This window comes from Zea mays, chromosome 3 (assembly GCF_902167145.1).
Source record: "Zea mays cultivar B73 chromosome 3, Zm-B73-REFERENCE-NAM-5.0, whole genome shotgun sequence".
Taxonomy (NCBI): domain Eukaryota; kingdom Viridiplantae; phylum Streptophyta; class Magnoliopsida; order Poales; family Poaceae; genus Zea; species Zea mays.
In genome coordinates, this window is record NC_050098.1 from 172,056,571 (window position 1) to 172,069,100 (window position 12,530).

The 12,530-nt window shown below is 43.8% G+C and overlaps 1 protein-coding gene across 4 annotated transcripts; it reads left to right on the forward strand.

The window, feature by feature from the left end:
• Positions 1-1,519: 1,519 nt before the first annotated feature.
• Positions 1,520-11,005, forward strand: LOC100383357 (uncharacterized). Of its 4 annotated transcripts, none has more exons than XM_008674962.3 (15): positions 1,520-1,856; positions 2,055-2,198; positions 4,942-5,200; positions 5,287-5,381; positions 5,464-5,513; positions 5,786-5,835; positions 6,177-7,000; positions 7,095-7,457; positions 7,536-7,680; positions 8,175-8,311; positions 8,441-9,567; positions 9,743-9,776; positions 10,030-10,144; positions 10,234-10,363; positions 10,454-11,005. In XM_008674962.3, exons 2-15 carry the CDS (start codon positions 2,075-2,077, stop codon positions 10,550-10,552), a joined length of 3,552 nt encoding a protein of 1,183 aa, XP_008673184.1. In that variant the 5' UTR covers positions 1,520-1,856; positions 2,055-2,074; the 3' UTR covers positions 10,553-11,005. The 4 variants fall into 4 exon arrangements, with proteins under 4 accessions (XP_008673184.1, XP_008673185.1, XP_020405491.1 ...); XM_008674963.4 differs by having other exon boundaries at positions 1,571-1,856; positions 7,116-7,457; XM_020549902.3 differs by having other exon boundaries at positions 1,646-1,870; positions 7,116-7,457.
• The last annotated feature ends 1,525 nt before the right edge of the window (positions 11,006-12,530 follow it).

Below are 12,530 nucleotides of genomic sequence, written 5' to 3' on the forward strand. Positions count from 1 at the left end.
CTTGAGCCGATCCACAATCAATACCAAAGTCTCCAAGACCTTCAATATAGCTCATCTTTCCATTGTCCAACCTTCATTCTTATTTCTCAAATAATTTGTTAGTCAACATATAGTTGTCATTAATTACCAAACACACTACTTAGGGACCTAGATGCTTCACATGAGGACCTGCCATAGCCACCATGTTGCTTCCTCTATCGAAGGCTATGACTAACATACTATGCATATGGTCATGTAAACACTATTTTATTTATATAGTGAAGTTTTAAACATGAGATGATGATCATTAAGCTATTATTGATAGCCTAAGAAACTCAAAGGTTGAACCTTGGTCGTCCCACTTCCATTTGTGAGACTGATGCACATGTAGGGATGTTAACGAGGCAGGTTCGGGGTAGGTAGAGCGTTCGCAGACCCGAACCCAAAACTCGAGAATAAAATCTGCATCCGACTTGAACCCTATCTCAGATTAAAATCTGAAGAATCAACCTCCTTGTGCCTCCTGCTCAATGCTCCCTGGACCGAGCAACAAAATAGGCATTTGTTTACAGTCGCGCATAGGTCGCGAGGAGGCAGCTTGGCCCACTGGAGGCGAGGGTGAGGTGTCAGAGAGGAGGCAATGTAAATCTTAGGGCCAGCGCAAGCGCAACAGAGCAAGGAAGATGGGAGAGGGAGGGAAGGTTGAGTGATTTCTCAACGTGGTGGGAAGTTTTCTCCTCGGCTCTACGAAAATGCGACACTACGACGACCAGTGGGAGGAGCACGGAGCACCTAGAGACTGGAGCAGCGGGCAGCGCCACAACGACCAGTGGGGGAGTAGTGGACGGTGCCGCGTCAACATGTGGGGAGTAATAGGTGGTGCACGTGTGGCCGGGGAATAATGGAGGAAGCAGGGAATAAGGAAGCGATGACTTTAGGGCAAGCGAATCAGTTGGGCCTCTACCTTATATATATCACGTTATAGGGCCATATTTTAGGCTTGCATACTGTTCGCACCTATGGAAAACCGTCATGTAGTGTTCAATACCCGCGCCGAACCCGTAGACTGCCATGTCCCCTATTGGATCGAAAACCCACGGGTACCCGCCCAACTGTCATTCCTATGCACACGGATAGGAGATCCAACCACGCCAACACATATTTCAGGGGGTGTTTGAATCTGTAGTCTTCACATAGAATGTTTGTTTGGATCCACTCAACTAACTGTAGTCTTTGCCATATAGAATATTTGTATAATAATTATAGATATTAAATATAATCTAAGTGTAAAACTAAAACACAGATAAATAATAAAAGACGAGACAAATTTATTAAAGCTATATTTAATTCTCATAATTAATATTCCAACATTTGATATAATACGAAATAAACTTTAATTAGAGGAAGCACTTTATCCGCTAAATTCAATGTGCGGCACGCTATCTCCACCTCCACAGCCACGTGACATTTCCTCCGCACGATGCCACGGTCACTTCATCACTGTCAGTTCACACACAGACTCACTGCTCGAGCTCGAGGAGGTGTTTTGCTAATTTTGCAGCGCCAGGGCTGGAAAAAAATATTCCGAACAACCACAGGGGTGAGTGCACGAAACGTGTGTCACTTTTGTCTTCAGCTTGCAGCAGCTTCAGCTTCTCAGTTCTCACAGCCAACGCAGGCGTCCAAGTCCAAGCAAAGCCCCGCTCCTGTCACAGACAAATTTCCACGGGAGTATCTCCCCCCCTGCTTTTTTCTTCTTCCCTTCACCCCCCGCGTGCGCGCTCAGTCCCTCTCGCCTGTGGCGACGCTTGAGCGACCGCTGCTGCCGCTCGACGCCAGATCTTCGCCGTGCCGCTCCGGTGACGAGCACCCTCCAGGTATGCCCTTGGAGGTATGCCCGCCCTTTCTTTTTCCTTCCTGCCGCGCGAAACCGTGCACCCAAACCCTAGCTTACGCTATTTGGCATTTCTACTCGGATCTGATCTAATTACAAGTGTACACGTGTCTTCTGCCAGCTAACTTCGATTGTCTTCGCAAAAAATTGACTTTTTTTTTCTGGGTTCGCCCCTTCTCAGCGTAAGGAGGGGAGTCGGAGATGTTTTACTCGCAGTTCATTTTGGCCAAAAAGGGTCCCCTCGGGACCATATGGATTGCCGCGCACTTGGAGCGGAAGCTGCGCAAGAACCAGGTCGCGGACACGGACATCGGCGTCTCCGTAGGTGGGTGGCCTTGCTCAAGCTTCCAACAATTTGCTTTCAATCTAGGTTTTTTTGCTCTACTGTTAGGTCTGTGACCTGACCCGTAGGATGGTAAAGTGTTGTTTTGCTAATGCTCGTCAGTCTTGTAGCTTCTAGTTATGCCCAGCGTTAAGTAGCTTCTACCTGCTGCTATCAGAAGCGTAAAAAGATAACCTTTTTTTGAACTGTCAGCTGTCAATGAGTTGTCAGTTCTTTTTTTGTTTAATTTGCGGTGCATCACTGCATCATCTACATCGCTGTAGAAAATCATTACTTGGTAGATTTAGCATGATACTACCTTGGTTCATGTAGCTGTTTCTTTTTGCTGTTCTATTGCCTGCTAGTGCTAGGTACAGCACCGATGGCTTTTTTGCTCAGTTACATTGGTTGTTGCTGACCGAAGGGGTGTCTCCTTTGGGAATACTAGTTTTTTTTGCATTAATTCGTCCTACCAGGAGAAATTCTTAGGTAAAGCTTATTACAACTGTTAGAGTGGAAGCACTAATCAGTTCAACCCAAAAGAACTTTTGGGTTGAACTGGTTAGTGCGTCCACTCTAACAACAGCAATATAATACTATCACCCTGTGTCGTGTCCCTGACATGTGGAAAGAACTCATCTTTCTGGCTTTGATTACTCCGTGACTATTTTTAACCTTTTGATAATATAATTCGTCATTCTAGCTGGACTACTGTGTAATCTAAAAAAACTCGGCCAGTAGGGAAAAGACCACCCACACAGTATTATATTAAGAAGAAGCTCGATCGGAGCCCCGACCGAGAAAGGCCATGAAAGCTGGTCCCCCATGCAACATGAGGGTTCACCCCCTATAGGCCAGATCTTTACTCGTGCTTTGAGCCCTCGTAGTCCCTACATGAGGATCCGCCCCCATAGGCCAGTCCATCTTGTGCGCACACAACCAGGGGAACCAGCGAGTCACCTTTTTTAGCCTCAACCTGAAATTTGCTCCCACTGGGATTCGAACTAAGAACCTGAGGAATGCTACTCAGACCACCTAACCAACTTGGCTAGAGGTCCTTTCGCACTACCGTGTAACCTCTTTTTCCCATTTCCTTTTCTTTTTGTGTGATTGTCCGTTTATCACTTCCATACCAGGACTAGGAGTGCTTTTAGTTTTTGCTGCTATTATCTGTCAAGCAGCTTGAATCTTGGTTGAGTTGGATAATTCAACCACTCTGCTCTGGATTTGGAGAAACACAGTTCGGTAGACTGGTGTAGCATCCAATTTAATGCTTTGCTATGCTGCTTAGGTGTCTGTTACATTTTATGCATTTCCCTTACACATAATGTTTATCAGAAGCACCATCTGATGCATGTGATACACAAGGCGCTATGATTTAATTTTGTAATTCCCCGCATACACACTGAGCACTATCCGTTGAGCTACGATGTACTATTGAAAAAACAGTTCTTTTTAGTGGCTTATGGAATGTATCCATTGATCTCTGCTGCTGCACATGCCTCAGGGAAAAAACCTGTTTATCTATTTGCCCCAATATTCTCTTGTTGAGTTCGCCTGTTAAGCTAGGGTTGTTAATAGTTTTGAGATAGACAATATTGAGTGACAGTTCCTTTTACTATATGCCATATTATGTTGTGTATTTTTTAGACCATGCATAAATTGTTATTGTTAACACCTGGCGATATCATCCATGCTTTATTAAAAACATACAAAGTTGCAAACATGTACCACAGAAAACAAAGCATACTCAAGTTCCTTATGTAGAAGAAGATTTTAACAGAATTTCAGCCGACATCACATTGCATATCATAAATTAGGGAGATCTCTAAATTAAGTGTGTATGGACAACTACCAGCCTGAAGTCCAATGCCAGGGTTGCCTCGTGAAAAATGTACTTGCAGAAGATCATTATCTGCTAGGTAGTCCTGTTTTTTGGTATTATGATGCAGCGAAATTGATACTATTTTCTTTTGAGGAATGAACACATGTATCCATCTAACTCTGTTCAGAAAGACTTCGTTTTGGTTATGTGCTCTATTATTTTCTGGTAGGCATGACCAGTTATTGTATTATGTTGGGTTAGGGTAGTAACAATTTCAAGGCAGCCAATACAATACATTCAAATCACCATATGTCATATTACATTCTGCTGTGCAATCTTTTTGCACCCTACATAAACTTATGTTTTTTTAGCTATTTCATCTGTTTTGTACTGAGAAACGTGTAACCATGTTATTACTGAAAGCAAATCACACAAGTTCTCTACCTAGAAAAAATCTAGATATTGTAGTCTATATCACCTCACATACCATAATTAGGTTACCAATTACTATGCACCAGTATGAGGTTCAACACCATGAATTGCGCGCCTTCAGGAAAAAGGTTGCTTAGAGATAATCCAGACCACAATGATTTACTAGTGTCACTTCATCTTTCCCTGTAAATCTAAAAAAGGCAAGGTGAGCCTTAACAACTTAAGGAGAATTTAAAACAACAACTTAGAGCAGTACATGTTGAAGAAAAAAAAGAAAAGAAAGGGACAGACCTAGTGTTGGCGGCTCCCACATGAGTGGGGTCTGAGGAATGAAATATTTATAGCTGCCAGTCTGGATGGGGCAAATCTGCCATCCAGTACAGTTGATATGACATTGTGTAGAATTTAATGATAGTATTAGTGTTTGGCCTAACAATTCTGCAATTTCTATAATTCTGAGCTGAAAATCTATGGTTGCTATTCCTGCAGATTCTATCATATTCCCTGATGTTCCAATTGCACTTCGGTTATCAAGTCATCTTATGTTAGGCGTGGTCAGAATCTATTCTCGGAAGGTCAACTACCTATTCCATGACTGCAGCGAAGCTTTGCTGAAGATAAAACAAGCTTTCAGGTCCACTGCTGTTGATCTTCCTCCTGAAGAGTCAACTGCTCCGTATCACTCTATAACTCTGCCTGAGACATTCGATCTTGATGATTTTGAACTGCCAGAAGCTGCGTTTCAAGGGTAAAGCCGCAGCTTCTGTCGAAGAAGTTCACTATTTAAGAATGCTTTATTCAATTCTTTTCTGAACACTTTCCGCTATTATCCAGCGACACTGATCATCATGTGAGCACAAAAGAACAGATCACTTTGCAAGACAACCCAGAGAAAACAGGGTATTCAACATCCCAGTTTGGCCTAGATGGTTGGTCCTGTCTCTCTCCACATCTTGCCTGACTTCATTTCTTTAATAACATTTTAACCATGGTAAATTATTAAATGTGCAGAAAGATTTGGTGATGCCAGTTCATCACATATTGGCTTTGACTTGGAGGAGGTATATATTTTCCAGTTTTTGCTCTTGGAATACTTTTTTTTCTCTATGTTATGCTCTGATTTCATGATGGTACTCTGGTTCATCTAATAGTGGACTTAACAATTTATTGAAATTGAGGTCATTTGTGGTTTTTGTATGTTCTAAACTAGAATAAGCGAAAAAAAGTCCCATCTGTCTTGATAGTTTATCTTATTTTGATAGAAGAGCGTCTGACTTTATGATACCAGCATTAAAACTTTCTGACAGGGTTGATCATATTTATCTGTTGTCAGGAATTAATTCTGAACAAGGACCACTCAATTCATCTCCAATCTGATGATGGGTAAAATTGCCTCCTTTTTCTTTTGAATATTGTCTATCTTATTATCTCTTGTACATTTCATTTAACTTGTTTTTTGTCTGACTGTAACAATCTGTATCTTTTTTTTACATGCAAAGTTTTGTATTGTTCCCCAGGAATGGTGATTAGTTCATTTATGCTGCAAAACTAGGATTGTGTAGTTCAATGATATTGTCATAATACCAATTATCTGTGTGTAGTAACTCATATTTTGAATTCCTTTTTTTGGCATAACATTTCAAATTAGGCGATGCTGCATTGTTGCCCTTTTAATCATGTCTCGCAAGTTACACTGGTTCTATCTTTCTTCTTTGTGCTTTCAGCATTATTATTCAAGGTCGGTCATCAGTCCCTTCTACTGATATGGACATTGATGATAACAAAAGTCAAGACATAATAGCTGAAGGATACCACAACATGGATGGTGGGCATTCTAGTCATGGAAAGCTAGGTTCACTGAATCTGAATGCAATTGACCTAGGAGGAAACAGTATCCCTAACTGGACTGGTTACAATGTACATACTCCTGATTTGAATGATATATTATTGCATAATGAGGGTATTGCAGGGCCATCAGCTTCGTACATTCAACCTAGCCCATATACTTGTGATGAACCTGCATCACCAGAGTTCATTAGTGCTCAGGCCCCAGCTACACCTGGTTTAATGGAAGAGACAGTTCCTTCTAGAGTCCATGAAAGTCCTGTTCTAAGTCCACAGAGAAAACCATCACCGTCAACCAATGATGAAACTGCAAAGACTGACACTCCTGCTGCTCCAGCCTCAGATTTTCTTCATTCGGCTACAGGAAATGCCAATGATGTTGGTGCTGAAAGGACAGAACTTGGATTGGCGAAGCATGTGCAAGTTGAGTCTTCTGCTTTCTGGGACGCTGATGCATCGGGACAACAGCACACAAGTGAGGGTTTACCATCCCAGGGTCAAGCTGATCACTTAGAACCCGCTGCTGATAAATTGGTCAATTCTGATGGTATAGCCGCATCTGTTGAAACTGTAACTGTCAATGCAACCATTAAAGATGTACCTTTGGCTGTAAATGATTCAGAGCCATGTGTTGATGGTTCTACTGAACCATCTGTGGTGGAGAACCTGGTACAGATTAATGGGCCATTAATTGATGCACAAGGTAATCAGTTGATATTCATTGTTGGTTTTATTTTGCCTGTGCCATGATCGCAAAGGGTTAGAGATCATGTAACTTTTCTACAACTTTTATTTAGGTACAATTACACAAATTGCAGATTTTCAACATGAAGCCCAAGCAATGCAACAAGTAGTGGCATCTAATGATAGACTGAATGAACTAGCAACTTCAGAATTTGCTGAGCCTGAGAAAATGCTGTCAGTTCCAGATTCTGAATTCAATCATCCAATTGACTTGGGGCTCATAACTGCGGAAAAGGGAACAACTGAATCTGATGGAAGTAACATAATAGGCAGCCTTGCTAGCAGAAAAAGACATCTGGAAGATAGCTTACCAGCTTTAGAGAGTGAGACCACTGAAAGGTTGTCTAGCCGACCACATGGTATACGAACCAACGATTTTGTTCCCCATGATGATGATATACTGGCATCTATTTTAGGTATGTATGACATACAATGCATTTCTGTCGCCTGGATTTATTGTGTTTACCTAATCACTTGACTTGACCTTGCATTAGTCGGTAGAAGGACCCCTGGATTCACACTTGATTCAACACCACTACCACCGAGGGAATCGTCTCTGAAACGCCGGAGGTTGGGCTCGAAGATGGGCACACTCAAGAGGAAAGTGCAAATAGACGATGCCATGGTCCTGCATGCTGAGTACGTATTTGCTTTATAACTGTCAAATGATCTTTTTATTATGAACAAGCAACTGCTTGTTTTTCTGAACTTATTCTTTGCGGAATTCTTACTGCCTTTTTTAATCTTGGTTGGATATGAAATCCCTATCTTCATAGTCCCTTTACTTGGTTCTTCTCATGTGGTTGTAATGCCAACCTGAACCAGGTCCTTATGCAGAGATGTTGTGATGTCTCTAGTGCTCGTTAAGGTTTTGACATAATTCCATGTTTATTCTGTATGTTTTTTGTGCCACCACAACAATCTTGTTTGCAGAAGCTGTCTTGCTCATGCTAGGGAGAGTATGTTGCAGCTTTGCTTGAAACTTTTATCTGGGATATTTCCTGGTCTGACATTTCACTGTTTGGATTCATTTTGTGTGTGTGCCTGCTGAATGAGTCTCTGCACACAATTAATTAATGCTTTCCAAAACAAGTTTTGTATGACACTTGGTGACCATCTCTTTCCTTCTCCAGTACTATACGGCAACAGTTGATCAACACTGAGGATATACGGCGCATTCGTAAAAAAGCTCCATGCACTCGTTCCGAAATATGGATGATTGAGAAAGGTTCACTGGAAGATGATATATTCCACGAGCCCATCTTTTCCTGTAAGTTTTTTGTGATGTCTTTGTTTTTCTGTTTACTTTTTCTGTACACCATGACATATGGTAAGTTAGAAAAAATGGAAGTCGTAAGCAGCTTGAGAGATGATTGGTTGATTTTTATCTCTCTACTAGGCCTATCTGAGGAGCTAAACAAATTACACAATCGGACATATGAGGCTATTGTACATCCTGCTGTACAGAACATGGAACTGCAAGGTCAATTAGACATGCCTGAAGCAATTACAGAAGATAGCAATATTGCTGGGTTTGGTGCTGCTACTATTGATGGCCCACTTCACATACCAGATGGGATTCAATCAGATGCCATGCTGCCACGTGCCAATGATGCATATGGCGCTACAGCTGCTTTTAGTTTGCAAGTTCCTCCTAACAACCAGGTTAACGGTGCATCTAATGATTTTGTTATTGGCACTCTGTTTCAAGGGGTGACTGGACCTTTTATTGGTAATGAGAAAGAAGTGGCACTTGCTGACAGAGAGCGTGCTCAAGTAAATACACTGTATAGTGACCATTTTCAAGATGTCCCATCTGATTTGCATAGTACTGATGCAAACATTTCTAGTCAAGATGTGACTCTAGATAACTCTGGCCAAGCTTGCGCTCACGCAACGGACGGCATGACAAGGGAGCTTACTCATTTTGTTCATAGTAATGCTAATATTTTCGAGAGTAATGAGGTCCCTGCTTCTGAGATTACTGGGGTGGAATATAATCAAGGTGCCTCTGGTTTCCCTCAATCAACGGAGGATGAAAATGCGGTGGGGTATAATCAAGATGTCTCTGGTTTTCCTCGACCAACGGAGGATGAAAATGCGGTAGATTATAATCAAGATGCCTCTGGTTTTTCTCGACCAACAGAAGATGTTCAAGATGCCTCTGGTTTTCCTCGACCAACGGAGGATGAAAATATGGTAGATTATAATCAAGATGCCTCTGGTTTTCCTCGACCAACAGAAGATGTAAATGCGGTGGGATATAATCAAGATGCCTCTGGTTTTGCTCGACCAACGGAAGATGTAAATGCGGTGGGATGTAATCAAGATGCCTCTGGTTTTCCTCGATCAATGAAGGATGAAAATGCGGTGGAATATAATCAAGATGGCTCTGGTTTTCCTCGACCAGCTGAAAATGAAAATGATGTGTCTGCTATGGGAGATAATTCTGGCTTCCATGAAAACAACATGGGTTCTCTTACGGATCTGGATATGGTGAATGACTATGAACTGAAGGAAAGCAATGTGAGTCCATTTACGCATATTCAAAAATTGCAAACGCTCTAAGAATCTTTTAATTGCTTGCTGCAGTATGCTTTTCCTGGACTTCTCGTTCCAATACTCGCTGTAGAATTAGTCGCGCTGTTTTGTTCACTTACATCAAGGCCATATAATAATCAGTGTCCTGTTTGGTTTACAGGATTTTGGGAGTGCAATTAATGGTGTTGATACAGGTAGCTCCTCCATTCTGACGTGCTCTAATGTGTATGCCTTGCATGTACGGATAGTAGGAGATTCCAAGTGCCCCTAGGACCTTTCTTTCCACTTATACACAATCAATCCTGCGGACAGTAATTACATCCTGGGTTTATTAGAATACATCAATATTTCCCCAACCAGCACGCGCACTAGACTTTGTTGGTCCTGTGCTGTGAGCTACAGCCCTAGTACAAGCCTTCGTCACTGTCTGACCTTGTGTTGTTCCAGATTTTCTGAACTACGACGATGATGACGGCGGGGACTTCGACGACGCCAACGACGATGAGCCAAATCCCAACGAGTTTCAGTCTCTCGACAACAGTGGTTGGTCTTCTCGCACCAGGTACAGTGCCAAAGCGACATTTCATTTGGAGCTCAGAATGCTCAGGGCCTTGCTCAGCGCTTTGACGGTCTCTCCGCACGACTGTTCAGGGGCGTTGCAAGATACCTCAAGGCTTTATTCGACGACGAGTCTGGTCTGGAGAGGAAGAGCGTTGCTATCGACCATCTGGTGCGCGGGAAGACGCGGAAGGAAGCGTCGAGAATGTTCTTCGAGACCTTGGTACGCCAGTTTACTCCCCCCAGTTTCGCGGTTCGGTGCGGAGCCTCCCCCTCCTCGTGAGCACTAATCCGCTCTCTGTTCCATCCACAGGTGCTGACGACGAAGGACTACATCAGCGTGGACCAACCGAACCCCTTCGACTTGGTGAGAATAAAGCCAGGCTCAAAGCTGCTGATGTCGGAATTCTAGACCGTCCAAGCCAGCTTTTACCCCTGGCGCCATACATACGTGTTACCAATTGTATCCATCACACCGACCTACCGCACCCCCTCCTTTACCCCCTCCAAATCCATTTTTGTTTGTTTGTTTGTTTGTTTGTTGTTGTTGTTGTTAAGTTATCCTCCTCTGTGTAGCATCTCCCGCGCGCTAGGGCTCGAGTAGGATGGCTGCTATGTTGTACCGTCGGCTGTATATATGATTTAGTGACACATGTGAAGCCTGCCATGTAATCTGATAGCGCTGGCTCCCTCCCTCCCTCCCCTCCGATCCACTAAAGCTATTGTATAATTTGTATTTGCTTGGCTAAAGCCCGTAGGAATTTGCGTATTGGTAACAAGACGATATGATGGTGTACCTGTTGATTATGTCAGGATCTATTGACAGCTTTAACTCAGCTATTATTGGACTGACCTTTCTTGTGAACCATTTCTCCATGCTGGATCTGGGTTAGTCAGTCGGACTGGGAAAAGCATGCTGCGGTGCTCATCTGATGAGGAGGACAGGAACAAGCTGCCGTCATCGACAGCGTTCCTGTGTCGCATCGCACGGTCGTCGTATGTCACCCCCCAAGAACAAACAGCTCGGGCGGTGGCAGGGTTGCCCGTGCGGCTGTTCCTGCCACTCCTGGATCTGACGAACGACTGTGCCTCGTATGCAGGCAGGAGAACGATGCTACTGGATCTGACGGTGGTTTTCGCTGTATCCGTAATGCCAGGTTCTTCTGCCCGTCAGTTACAGGTAGTCACAGTACACATGCTTCGTGTGCAACAGTCACTTGACTCCTGATCTCTGAACGTGCGTAAGCATAAGCAACCGATCGCGTCCTGCAGGAAGACGACAGGATGTCGTCGCGTCTTTGTAATCGCAACGAATCTCGACGGCCCCACCGATCTTTTTTAAAAAAATTAATCTCTTGTTATTCGCGCAAGAATGCACTTGAAGGACGTACTACGTGGCTGCAGAAAAGCCGAGGGCTGGCGCATAATAATATGCCCACATGCCATGTGGGTAGCTGCTGCTACTAGTCGTCTCGTCTCTTAGTACTACTGCCACAGTACTTGGGCATCCAGTTCTCCAATCACACGGTGCGGTGCGTCGCGTGGTCATGGCTTCTCAGGATGATTAGAAAGCAGTAAGCCCAATCGCCGGAGCGGGTCGATCAGTCGATGGCAAAGAAACGCAACGGTATCGAATATTCATACGAGAGATGCAGTTGGACTGTCACTGAATGAAAAAAAAAAGACACAGCCACACGCACTAGGCTGTAGGCTCTGGCTCAGACAACTGTAAATCTCGCTCGCCCTGGTAGTCTACCCCTTGCACAGTTCACGATCTGTTAATGGAAAATATACTGTGTAGGAAACCCCTTACAGTGATTTACATCAAAAAAGAAGAAGAAAAAGAAAGTAAGTCGATGGCACATAAAGGGTGAGTCGTCGTGAGTGGGTCAATGAAGGTGAGGGCCGGGCACCAGCTCCGAAGCAGCCAACGCAAAGCTTAAGGACTTGTTCGAGTCGGATTACACCCAGAATCGTTCCAGCTAATCAAAGTTTATATAAATTAGAGAACTAAACCGGTTAGGAATCGTTCCGATCCACCAATCCGGCACAAACGAACAAGGCCTAAACTAGCTAGGCGAAGCGAAACTAGCCTGTCTGGTGGCGGTGACCACTCTGACGGTCCACGCAACGCACGGAATGTAGCCGAAACCAAAAGTGCCTCTGCCGCTTTGCGAACGCTGGCAAATCGCTAGGCATCATGAAAAAAGAAAAAAAAAGCGAGCTGATCTATCCATCCATGGTCGCGCGCGCGCGCCATCGCAACATTCCCAGTCCCCCCCAGCGCGATTCCAAGCTGACATGCTGCCATTTGCCCTTTCTGCCATGCTGCTCGTCGCTCCGTCGTGGGTGCTGCGGATGCCCTGAAAAGTGAAAACGACTCAGAAACA